Source organism: Mus caroli, unplaced genomic scaffold, assembly GCF_978045245.1.
Source record: "Mus caroli unplaced genomic scaffold, Mus_caroli_1 scaffold_1, whole genome shotgun sequence".
NCBI lineage: Eukaryota > Metazoa > Chordata > Mammalia > Rodentia > Muridae > Mus > Mus caroli.
This window is the reverse complement of record NW_028227256.1, coordinates 94,902,353-94,915,274: the sequence shown is the minus strand read 5'-3', so window position 1 is coordinate 94,915,274 and position 12,922 is coordinate 94,902,353. Positions and strand designations below refer to the sequence as shown.

The following is a 12,922-nucleotide window of genomic DNA, read 5'->3' as shown; positions in this document are numbered from 1 at the left end:
TGTATTTGAACTTCTACGGGTCTGTGCTATGAATAAAACAAACAGAATAATTAAAGTATCTAGTACCAAATAAAAATGACTTTCCAGAATTCTCTAGAGATTTGTAAAATCCTTAAAATTTTATAAAAGAAGTAATTTTATAAATCATCCAACAATGTTTCTTCCTATGCAAGAGAAAAATCAGAGCACTACAGTTATTATTAAGCATGGTTACATAAGCACATATAGAAGAATGGACACACAATTACACATCATAAACAATTTTCAATTTCTTGAACCAAAGAATTAAATAAATATTGATAATATATGATGCTATATTTTAAAAAAATCTCACCTTCTTTTACTACGTTTAGTTTCATAATTTCAAAATTAAGGAAAGGAACAGCAAAAACAATTGCAGCAATTCCTGTTAGAAAGCAGCCAGCTGCCACCCAATTTGCTCTATTTCCTCTACCTCCAAAGTGTGCTACAAACATTGAGAACAGAAAAGCAACAAAATAATCACTAGAATCCATTAAGTATTCCTCTGTCTGTGATGGAGATAATTGAGACACGTAAAGTTTTAGAGACTGATCAACAAGAGCAAATATCATACCTAGAAAGAAAAAAGAAAGAAAAATATAATACAGTTTAATAAATGAAACAGACCGCCATTGTAATCATTCAAAGAAAATTATATTTATACCATTTAGGGTTATTTTAGAATACTATCAGTGAATAAAATCTATAAATAAAAATAAATTTATTAACTTTCATGAAATATTTTACCAGAATATGAGAAGCTATTTTAAGTACCACTATTAGTAGTCTCTTTGAGATAAATTATGTCTGAATCATCTCATCACTATATTAGATGTATCATGTTAAATTTAAAAAAATTAGTAAATACTATAATGGATATTTACCAATTTTCTAACTGAAATTATAAAGATATTTGAAACCCAGGTTGGATTTCAAATTATAACCATGTACCAGATCTAAGATTCTGTCTTTGAAGATTAACATTTCTGAAAACTTTCAGTCTTAAAGTAAAAAATAAAACTAATGTATACATTCATATAAATCATTATAAAGAGCAGGAAATATATAAATTTAGTGTTATCTGTGAACATTCACCATCCAGTGTGTAAAGAAAAAAAGAAAATAATCATACTAAGGGGAAAAGTGATGTGATACAAGGAATAGCTTCCAACAGATTTCATTTCTTGGAATAGAAACAGAAAATAGTGACAAATTAACATTCATGCTGTGTCTGCAAAGTGGCAGGATCACATGTCATTGCTGAAGCAACCATAGCTGCTGTCTCCAATTACCTCAAACACTTGTTGGATTGCAGAGATCAAGGAATCCATACTGTTCTTCCTAAAGCTCTGAGAGCCAACTGATCCCTGCTGGTCTACTGCCCCAGGGCCAGACATAGGAGCACAGTGATGCTAACATATTCATGATTGATGCTGATAGAATATCTATTCCCTACTTTACCTCTAAGAACCCCAATCACTCAGTGTTGCTCCTGCTGCCAAAATCATCACCCAAATCAGATAACCAGAGAAGATTCTGCCTACACTTTTGGTACCGACTTTTGGTAGCCTCTCACTGGCAATTGCTAATTGTGAATGCCAACAGAAAGCTAGAGGGAGAATGTAGTGTCCAAGTCATTACAAAAAAAATTAATTGTTAACTAAAACAATGAAGAGAAAGAGAAGGAAGAGACAAGAGGCAGGAGAAGACAACATGAGGATAAAAGCAGTCATGTATTTCTTCCTGCAATCTTAACCACTTGAAGTCTCACCACCCCTCAATTCAAAGGTAAGGAAATAAAATCCAGGTAGAAACCTGGTTTGTCCACAGTGTTTCAAACGTGTGAGCAAAAATCATGATGGCGATGCTGTATTCAGTTTTATCTTCCTCTCCCGAGCATTCAACCCAAACGTAAGTTGATCATTAAATAACATGCACTAACTCAACACCAACTTCCCATCTGTTATGAAGCTGTAACCCACAGTAAAGAAAGCACCCTGCCAAGCAGGAAGTCAAAAGACTGAAGGCAGGGGCAGTGCATTGGGTTAACTGATTTTCCTTCATGTTTAGAAAAAGAGTCAGAAGTCATCCACACGCTCCTTCCCACAGTGTGACAGCCTCATGTCTACTGCAATACATCCTCTCGCCTGAGCAACCCTGCTCCTCCAACTTACTATGAGCCATGACAGCTAAAAATGACAGAGTCAGGAAGGAGTTAACATTGTTGAAACGCTGTAAACAAGGGAAAACGAGAGGGCCCAAACCATATGGCCCCTCCAAGAAATCGTTGTATTTTCGATCTGACTTTTTCATATCTGGTGTATCTGTAAACTTCTTCACTGCAGTCGGAAGTGTTACCAGGTACGTTTCTATTTTCCTGGGTTCCTTAGTTTTCTGGTGTTCATCCACGTCTACCACCTGAGCCTGCTTCACTGCATCTTTTTGTTTTTTCTTGTCCTGGGCCATGGCTTATCGAAAGCAGCTCCGAGGATACTGTAGGTGTGTTTTGAGGCACCCGTGCAATCCCTGAGCCGAGGTGAGTAATGTTGTCACTGCCACTAGAACTCTACAGGGAACGTTATTTCCAGTGCAGGGAGCCAACGTCCCTACAGACCTCTTGAGTGACGCTGCGGAAGTTCCAAGACTGAATTCTATCTTCTTTGTTTCACAGAGAAAGAAAAAAGAGGAAAGGAAGGAGGGAGGAGGGAAAGAGAAGAGAGGAGGTGAATATGATCAAACAACCTTGAACAAAATGTCGAATAAATAATTGATATTTGTAAAAGAAATGGAGAAATAAACGTGTAAACAAAGGACTGAGAACCTACCATCAGTATTGCCAATTTTCCTTCAGTATGGTGTCTCTACAGCTGGATAATCTCATTTGAAAAAAATTCATTTAGATTCTTTAGTAACAAGTAAGTAAGTAAGCAAGTAAATAGCAGGAAACAAGAGACAATTTAAGCCAATCCACTGTGATGGAAGATCTAGAAGAACAAGGAAGAATTAGAATAAAAGACATCAAGCAATGGAAATGAATGAACAGATTTGCACTGAGAAAGAGTTCTGCTGAAAATTCATCCCAAGCCAAGAGCAGGAAGGCAGGTGTATATTCTACTATACATGAAGGAAGGCAGGTGTATATTCTACTATACATGAAGGAAGGCAGGTGTATATTCTACTATACATGAAGGAAGGCAGGTGTATATTTTACTATAAATGAAGACAGGGAATACAGAGGAGCACTAACATTAGTGGGAGAAATATGTCATTTGAGAGAAGGACCATGATATATGGTATGAAACTTGTTTTATATAAAAATGCGATTTCAGATCAGCATCTCTCTTACAATGAACCTGACTCATGTGTATGCGTAAGGTATCTTTTTATTCCAGATGAACCAATCTTCTGTCTTAAGATGTCGACATGTTGCCACAACTCATGAAGCTTAGAACAATTTTGCCACTTGATTTCAATATGGTACACCAGACAATTAACTGACTAAAAGTGGAAAAATTAGTATGCATACAAAGAAGAAACTATTATTCTTCCTTACATTAAGAGACTTAATTTTTTTCATCATAATCACTACATGAATAACTGCAAATGCCTAGTTTACTATTTCCTCATACCTGGCATAAATACAATTTCATATTGATTCATTATAATAAAAAGCATAAATGTAGCAGGGTTCCTAAGGATAAAACATGTGAAAAGGCTAGAATCCTTCTTCTTCTTCTCCCTGATACTACACTCCTCTTAACCCAAAGGCAGAAGGAGAAAGATAATTGTGAAACAAGAAAAGCACTGGAAATTTTGTTTCTAGTAATAATATAGAAATCCAAGAGAACACTATTCCAACAGCCAATCAAGATATTCTAAATCATTCAATATTTGGTGTGGTCCAGCAGAGAGCTGAATTTGTAATCAACTGGTAAATTCACTCAAAAGGGTAAGAAGCTATTAGTAAACAATACCGAGCATTCATGTATCTGTTTAAAAGGACATAAAGATGGAAAGAACTGTGGGAAAATGTAACATGGGAAGCAGTTGAAGTTTTACTGACTTCTTTAGACTTACCCAAAGGTTTTTGTTTGTTTTACCCTATTGTGAAAGGTGTTTTGATGATTTTTTTTCTCATTCTGTTTGTCATTTGTAAATACAAAAGCTACAGGGATTTTGTGTGTGTGTGTGTTGATTTTGTATCCTACTATGATGCTGAAAGTGTTTATATTGATGCAGAAGGTTCCAGTTAGGATTTTTTCTTTTTGTTTTTCTTTTGTTTGTTTGTTTGTTTGTTTGTTTGTTTGTGTCTTTTTTTTGAGTTCTTGGATAAAATCTTATCATCTGCAAGGAAAGATAATTAGACTTTTATTTAAATCCTGTTGATCTCCTTCATTTGTCTTATTGTACTACCAAAGATTTTAAGTACTATGTTGAGTAGGTATGGAGAGAGTAGACATTATCATTTTTTTTGTTCCTAATTTTAGAGGAATTGCTGATTTTCTCCCTCTTTATGCTGATATTAGTTGGAGGTTTCCTGTACATTGCCATTGTAAATTAAGATATCTCCCTTGTGTTCCTAGTCTCTCCAAGAACTTTTATTGTGAAGGACTGTTGGAAGTTGTTAAAGGCCTTTTCTGTATTTAATGAGATTATCATGAGGATTTTACCATTTAGTCTGTTTATGTGGTGAATTAAATTTATTGAATTCTATATGCTTCCATAGAACTGTAACTCTGGGATAAAACCTATCTAATCACTTGGCAAAGTCTTTGTGAGAGAGAGAGAGAGAGAGAGAGAGAGAGAGAGAGAGAGTGTGTGTGTGTGTGTGTGTGTGTGTGTGTGTGTGTGTGTGTGTGTGTGTGTGTGATTTATTGAATTCACTGTGCAAGTATCTCCCAGAGAACATAGATTTTTATTTGAAAATCCATAGCTTCTTAGAGGAGCATAATACCTTATGTAGGGAAACTCCAGTTAAAATCCTATATGAATATAAATAGGTAGGTAGATAGACAATAAACAAACAGATAAATGATAGATGTATAGATAGATACATATATAAGATAATACATACATGACAGATGGAATAAAGAAAGGAAAGGGAAGGAAGGAAGGAAGGAAGGAAGGAAGGAAGGAAGGAGAGAAGGAAGGAAGGAAGGGAGGGAGGGAGGGAGGGAGGGAGGGAGGGAGGGAGGGAGGGAAGGAGGGAGGGAGGGAGGGAAGGGAAGGGAGGGGGGAGAAAGGGAGGAAGGGAGGAAGGGAGGAAAGAAGGAAGGACAAGATAGATGATAGGATGTTTGAGAAAGCCATATGGAAACCTATTAATGACAAAATAAGGCCTTTACAGTTAGTTATCTAACCCATTCCTCCTCTCATACCTTACTAACCCTCTTTCCACTTAAATTTCTCTATGATTCATTTTCCTTCCTCCCTTAAGGTCTTTTTATCCCTCTCCCCACCAAAGATCCTTTTCTAGTTTCCTGGATTCTATAGGTGTGTGAAATTAAACACACAAGTCAATATTTGAAGTTAAGACATGTAAAATGCAGGCAGGGTGGCATAGGCCTTTATTTCCAGCACTGGGGACTTGGGACTCTGAAGGCAGAAGCATGCAGGTCTCTGTCATTTGGAGGCTCGTCATATATATGTATTTGTCATGTATGAGTGACTACATGTGATGATTGCCTTTCTGATTTCAGTTACCTCACTCAGTTTTCCAGATCTGTCTTCTTATCTATTCATTTTTATATAATTGAATGAAATCCCATTGTCACAGTTTTGTCTTCTATTCATCCACTGATAGACATCTACAGTGTTTCCATGCCTTGGTTACTATCAATAGAGCATCAACGAGCAAGAATGAGCATGTGTCTCTTGTCGAATGTTGAGTCCTCGGGATATAAGTCCAGGAAACATATGGCAGATTTAATTCTTGTTTTCTGACTAAACACCACACTGGTTTCCATAGTGTTTGCACCAAATTATATGAGATTTGTCAGCTTCCCAGGTCCTTACTAGTATTTCTTATCTTCTATTTGAGTGGTTAAGATGAGATAATATTATTACTTAATCTTAATTTGCACTTCCCTGATGGCTCAGGACACTGAACATTCTAAAAGTATTTGTTAGCTGCATGCGTTGCTTCTTTCTTCTAATTCTGTTACATTCCTTAGCCACCATTGATTTTTCCCTTAGTGTTTATTTTATATGAGTCACTCATTTATTTATATATTTTTATGTTTATTTATTTATTCGCTTTTCATCCTGATTTTGCCACCTCCTTTCTTTTCAGTTCCATCTTTACAAATCCCTTTTCCCAGTATCCCCTTTAGTTTATTAAGTTCCTTGAATGGTCTAGACACCAATTAATTTTCAAATGTCTGGCTGGCAAATATTTAGAAGTCATGCTGTTGCTTTAGACAGTTGACAGATTCCTTTGCAGTATAAAAGCTTTTAAATTTCATTATGTACCATTTGCTGTATATTTTCCTGTTTCTTTTGCAGAAGGTCCGTACTTGAGCCTAAATAATAAAACAAGTTTCAAATTTCGAGTTTTAATATTATCCAGTCATTTAGAATTTTTGTTTGTGTGGGGGTGAGGCAAAAGGATAAACATTCATTGGATTACCTATGGTTATCAAGTTTTCCCAAACATCACTGTTAAGAATGCAGTCTTTTGTCAGATTTATGTTTTTAGTATGTTGGTCACAATCAGTCGTTAGGTCTGAAGAATTTTATCTGGATCTTCAAGCTTTTTTCACTAGTAAACTACTAATAAATGTATCTTTTTTTGTACCATGTTATTTTTATTTTTATAGTTCTTTAGTGTAACCTGGAACCAGGAATGGTGATATCTCTAGCAGTGTGTTTATTGTCAGAGTCATTTGGATTATCTTTTCTCTTCGTTTTTTCTGCACAAATTTTAAGATTTATTTATATTTCTGTGCAGAATTGTATTGAAATTTTGAGAAGGTTTTTAGAGAATATGTACAATTTTTTTGGTAGAAAGGCATTTTTAATTACAATATTAATCTTACAAATCGTCGTGCTTAAGAGGTCTTTTCACCTTCTAGTATTTCATTCTTTAGTGTTTTAAACTTTTCATGGTAGATCTATTTCACTGTCTTGGTTTATTCCAAGGTATGTGTGTTTGTTTGTTGTAAGATTATTGGAAATGACATTGATTTCCTGATTTCTTTCTTAGTATGCCTTTGTTCCAAGGGCAAACAATGGATTTGGATATGCTAATTTGCAAACTCCACTTTGGTGAATGTGATTATCAGCTCTAAGAATTTCCTGTTTCTTTGAAATTTACAATCAAGTTATCTACAAGTACTATGACTTCTTCCTTTTCTATTCGTATGCCTCTTATTTCTTCCTCATGTGCTATTATTGCTTTAGTTAGAACTCCACATACTGTAGCACTGCAATGAATACAAGTGGCGACACTGAACATTCTTTTCTTTATCCTGATCTTCGGGGAAATACATCGAGTTCTTCTACATTTAATATGATGCTAGCAATATGTCATGCACAGCCTCTATTATGCTGAGATATGGCCATTGCTGTGTTATCGTGAAAGGATGTTAAAAAATTATTGATAAAATCCAGATTTTATTAAAGACCTTTTTGGTATTAATTGAAATGATCAAGTGATTTTTGTTCTGGTGCTCTTTTATGTCAAAAATTACATTTATTGATTTACTGGTGGGAGCCATCTATGAATGAATCTATGAAATGAAGCCTACATAGCTATGGGGAATGCTCTTTTGTATATGTTCTTAAATATTTTACTGGAAAAATATTCTTTTAATGTTTATCAGGCAGCTTGGCTAATAAATATCTCTCTTGGTTTTGGTGACATGATAACTTTCTTCTTTTTCTTTTATGGAATAATTGATTAATAATAGAACTAGTACTTGGAAGGTCTATAAAAGCTGTGGGATATATCAGGTCCTGGGTGGTTATTTTGTGAGGAGAGTTTGAATTGGTATTTAGAGAATCTTTAAATATCCTAGTTAGTCTTGACTTAACTTTGGTAGAAATATGGATCAAAAAGTGTATACAGGTATTTTAGATTTTCATATTTAGTAGAATATAGATTTTTAAACACTCATGTTTCATTAAATATCATTGGTGTTATAATGTCTCTGTTTCATCTCTAATTTTAATGGTCTTCTGTCTCTTTCAAATAATTTGCTTGTTTCTTTTTTACTTGAAAATATATTATTTTTCCACAAAATATATCTTGATTATGATTTTCTCTCCCTCAACTTCTCCCAGTTCCTACTGGCCCTTCCATCTTAGATCTACTCCCTTACTATCTCTTATAAGAAATAGAAAGGCTTAAAATAGGTAATAATGTAATAAATATAGTATAACATTATATAAAACAAAAACAAGTACATTGGAATTGTTACAATTTAATTGAAATATATTTTCAATAATTTCTCTTTACAGTAGTTTTTATCGTTGGTTATAAGGGATTTGTTTTTATTGTTTGCTTGTTTGGGTTTTTCTTTTGGGGGGGGTTGGTTGGTTTTTCTTTCTTTTGTTACTTCCTCTTCGTTTGTTTGTTCATTCATTTGTTCATTCCTTCCTTCTTCCCTGCTTTCTTACTTTTTTATCTTGACTTTGAGACAATTTATCCTGTCTGCTAGTTCATATTTTTTGATTGGTAAACTGAGACAAGATATTCTGATTTATTACTGAAAAATATGTATGGCTTCTCTCGTTTTGTTAAGTTTTTTTTTTTTTTTTTTTTTGGTTTTTCGAGACAGGGTTTCTCTGTGTCGCCCTGGCTGTCCTGGCACTCACTTTGTAGACCGGGCTGGCCTCGAACTCAGAAATCCGCCTGCCTCTGCCTCCCGAGTGCTGGGATTAAAGGCGTGCGCCACCACGCCCGGCTTGTTAAGTTTTTAAAACTTTGGAAGTGTCTTAATCTTCTTTTGTTTAATAAGTCTTTGTTGTTCCTGTGGTCATTTGTGTGTTCTTGTCTTTCTCTATACATTTCAGTGTTCCTTCCTTTGTCATCTATGGTACTGGCTTGGTAGTCATGAATTCCATTGGCCTGATTTTATCATGGAAACACTTTCATCTCATAATAATTATGACAACTCATTTTACTAGGCATATTAGATAGGGTAGGCAACATGATTTCTTAGAATTTGAGATGTTGGTTCCGGGACTCCACCTAAAGTAGTCTGCACAGGTGAGAGTGTGGACTACAGAAGCTAACAGCTTCTGGGACAGGCAGGAGCCACAGAGCTTCTGAGGCAGCCCCCCTTTCAGGCTCCAGACATCTGGGCGCCTTCCCTGCCAGAGGATAGGTGTCTGCCCTGCCCTGGAGGGCTTTGCAGGAGCACCTGGGGGAGCCATCTTGGTTCCCGGATCCCTCCAAGACTAGTCTGTGCAGGTGAGAGTGTGGACTACAGAAGCTAACAGCTTCTGTTACAGGCCAAAGCAACACAGCTTCCGGGACAGGTCCTGTTTTGTGCCTTCATCTTCAGCCAGGAGGGAAGTCCAAATGCCAGATATCTGTGCACATTCCCTGTAAAAGGAGAGCTTGCCTACAGAGAGTGCTCTGACCACTGAAACAAAGAAGAGAGAGCTAGTCTCCCAGGTCTGCTGATAGAGGCTAACAAAATCACCTGAGGAACAAGCTCTAACCAGAGACTATAACAACTAACCCCAGAGATTACCAGATGGCTAAAGGTAAACGTAAGAATCTAATAACAGAAACCAAGACCACTCACCATCATCAGAACCCAGCACTCCCACCTCACCCAGTCCAGGGCACCCCAACACACCCGAAAAGCTAGAGCTGGATTTAAAAGCATATCTTATGATAATGGTAGAGGACATCAAGAAGGACTTTAATAACTCACTTAAATAAATACAGTAGAACACTGCTAACCAGGTAGAAGACCTTAAAGAGGAAGCACATATTGTTGTTCCTCCTATGGGGCTGCAAACCCCTTCAGCTTCATCGGTAGTTTCTCTAGCTCCTTCATTGCAAACCTGGGCTCAGTCGAACGGATGTCTGTGAGCATCCACTTCTGTATTTTTCAGGTACTGACAGAGACTCTCAGGAAACAGCTACATCAGGCTCTTCACAGCAAGCACTTGTTGACATCCACAAAAGTGTCTGGGTTTGGTGAATGTATATGGGATGTATCCCAAGGTGGGGCTGTCTTTGGATAGTCATTCCTTCAGTCTCAGCTCCACCCTTTGACTCTGTAACTCCTCCTTCCGTGGGTATTTTGTTCCCCCTTCTAAGAAGGAACTAAGTATCCACACTTTGTTCTTCTTCTTGAGTTTCATGTGCTTTGTGAATTGAATCATATTCTGAGATTCTGGACTAATGCCCACTTATCAGTGAGTGCATATCATGTGTGTTCTTTTGTAATTGGGTTACCTCATCAGGATAATATCCTCCAATTCCATCCATTTGCCTAAAAATTTAATAAAATCATTGTTTTTAATAGTTGAGTAGTACTACATTGTGTAAATATACCACATTTTCTGTATATAGTACTCTGTTGAGGGACATCTGGGTTCTTTCCAACTCTGGTTATTATAAATAAGGCTACTATGAACATAGTGGAGCATGTGTCCTTACTACATGTTGGAGCATCTTCTGGGTATATGCCCAGGAGTGGTATTGCTGGGTCCTTAGGTAGCACTATGTCCAATTTTCTGAGGAACCACCAAAATGATTTCCAGTGGTTGTACCAGCTTGCAATCCCACCAGCAATCGAAGAATATTCCTCTTTTTCCACATCCTTGCCAGCATCTGCAGTCACCTGAGTTTTTGACCTTAGCCATTCTGACTGGTATGAGGTGAAATCTCAGAGTTGTTTTGTTTTGCATTTCCCTGATGAACATTTGCCTAAACATGAAATGTTGAACATTTTTTTAAGTGCTTCTCAGCCATTCCTCAGTTAAGGATTCTTTGTTTAGCTCTGTACCCCATTTTTAAAAGTATTTTTTTTTTATTTTTGGTGTTGTTGTTGTTCTCTGGAGTCTAACTACTTGAGTTATTTGTATATATTGGATATTAGATCTCTTTCAGATTTAGGATTGGTAAAGACCTTTTCCCAACATGTAGGTTACCATTTTGTCCTATTGACAGTGTCCTTTGTTTTACAGAAGCTTTGCAATTTTATGAGGTTCCATTACTCAATTTTTGATCTTAGAGCATAAGGTTTTGGTGTTATGTTCAGAAAATGTTTTCTGTGCTCATGTACTCATACCATGCAGTATTTTTATCACAATTGCTCTGTAATAGAGCTTGGGGTCAGGGATTGTGAATCCACCAGGAGTTGTTTTATTGATGAGAATAGTTTTTGCTATCCTAGGTTTTTTGCTATTCCAGATGAGTTTGCAAATTGCCCTTTCTAACTCAGTGAAGAATTGAGTTGGAATTTTGATGGGGATTGCATTTAATCTGTAGATTGTTTGCCACAATATGGCCACTTTTACTATATTAATCCTCCCAATCCATGAGCATGGGAGATCTTTCCATCTTCTGAGGTCTTCTTAGATTTCTTTCTTCAGAGACTTGAAGTTCTTATACAGATCTTTCACTTGCTTAGTTAGAGTCACACCAAGGTATTTTATATTATTTGTGACTATTGTGAGGGGTGTTGTTTCCCTAGTTTCTTTCTCAGCCTGTTTATCCTTTGTATAGAGGAAGGCTACTGATTTGTTTGAGTTAATTTTATATCTGGCCACTTTGCTGAAGTTGTTTATCAGCCATAGGAGTTCTCTGGTGGAATTTTTGGGGTCACCGAAGTATACTACCATATCATCTGCAAATAGTGATATTTTGACTTCTTTCCAATTTTTATCCTTTTGATCTCCTTTTGTTCTCTAATTGCTCTGGATAGGACTTTGAAAACTATATTGAATACATAGGGAGAGAGAGGGCAGTCTTGTCTAGTCCCTGATTTTAGTGTGATTGCTTCAAGTTTCTCTACATTTGGTTTGATGTTGGCTACTGGTTTGCTGTATATTGCTTTTTACAATGTTTAGGTATGAGCCTTGAATTCCTGATCTTTCCAAGACTTTTAACATGAGGGGATGTTGAATTTTTTCAGATGCTTTTTCATCATCTAATGAGATTATCATGTGGGGTTTTTTCTTTGAGTTTCTTTTTGTAGTGGATTACATTGATGGATTTCCATATATTGGACCATCCCTGCATCACTGGATTGAAGCCTACTTGATTGTGGAGGATGATCATTTTGATGTATTCTTGCATTAGGTTTGGGAGAATTTTATTGAGTAGTTTTGAATTGCTATTCATAAGGAAAATTGGTCTGAAGTTCTCTTTGTTGGGTCTTTGTGTGGTTTTCTTATCAACTTAATTGGGTTTCATATAATTAATTGGGTACTGCTGTTCCTTCTGTTTCTACTTTGTGGAATAGTTTGAAGAGTATTAGTATTAGGTCTTCTTGTGAAAGTCTGATAGAATTCTGCACTAAACTGGGCTTTTTTTGGTTGGGAGACTTTAAATGACTGCTTCTATTTCTTTAAGGGTTATGGGACTGTTTATATGGTTTATATGATCATTAAGTAACTTCAATATTTGGTATGCGTCTAGAAAATTTTCCATTTCATCCAGATTTTCCAATTGTGTTGAATATACTCCTTTTGTAATAGGATCTGATAATTTTTTTTAATTTCTTCAGTTTCTGTTGTTATATTTCCCTTTTCATTTCTAATTTTGTTAATTTGGATACTGTCTCTTTGCCCTCTGGTTAGTCTGGCTAAGGGTTTATCTATCTTGTTGATTTTCTCAAAGAACCAGTTCCTGGTTTGGTGGGTTTTTGGTTTGTTCTTTTTGTTTCTAATTGATTGGTTTCAGCCCTAAGTTTGATTATTTCCTGCTGTCTCC

At 36.1% G+C, this 12,922-nt stretch overlaps 1 protein-coding gene across 3 annotated transcripts in view; it reads right to left on the bottom strand.

The window, feature by feature from the left end:
* Nucleotides 1-2,580, bottom strand: part of LOC110294789 (solute carrier organic anion transporter family member 6C1-like) — an 88,928-nt gene extending 86,348 nt beyond the window's left edge. For 2 of the 3 annotated variants that reach the window (XM_021163258.2, XM_021163266.2), the window contains exons 1-2: nucleotides 2,196-2,580; nucleotides 335-595 (exon numbers count right to left, since the gene is read on the bottom strand). In XM_021163258.2, coding sequence (XP_021018917.1) covers nucleotides 335-595; nucleotides 2,196-2,487 — 553 coding nt within the window. In that variant the 5' untranslated portion in view covers nucleotides 2,488-2,580. The remainder of the gene's footprint in view (nucleotides 1-334; nucleotides 596-2,195) is intronic. The other variant, XM_021163273.2, reaches the window with a different exon arrangement.
* Nucleotides 2,581-12,922: the final 10,342 nt, after the last annotated feature.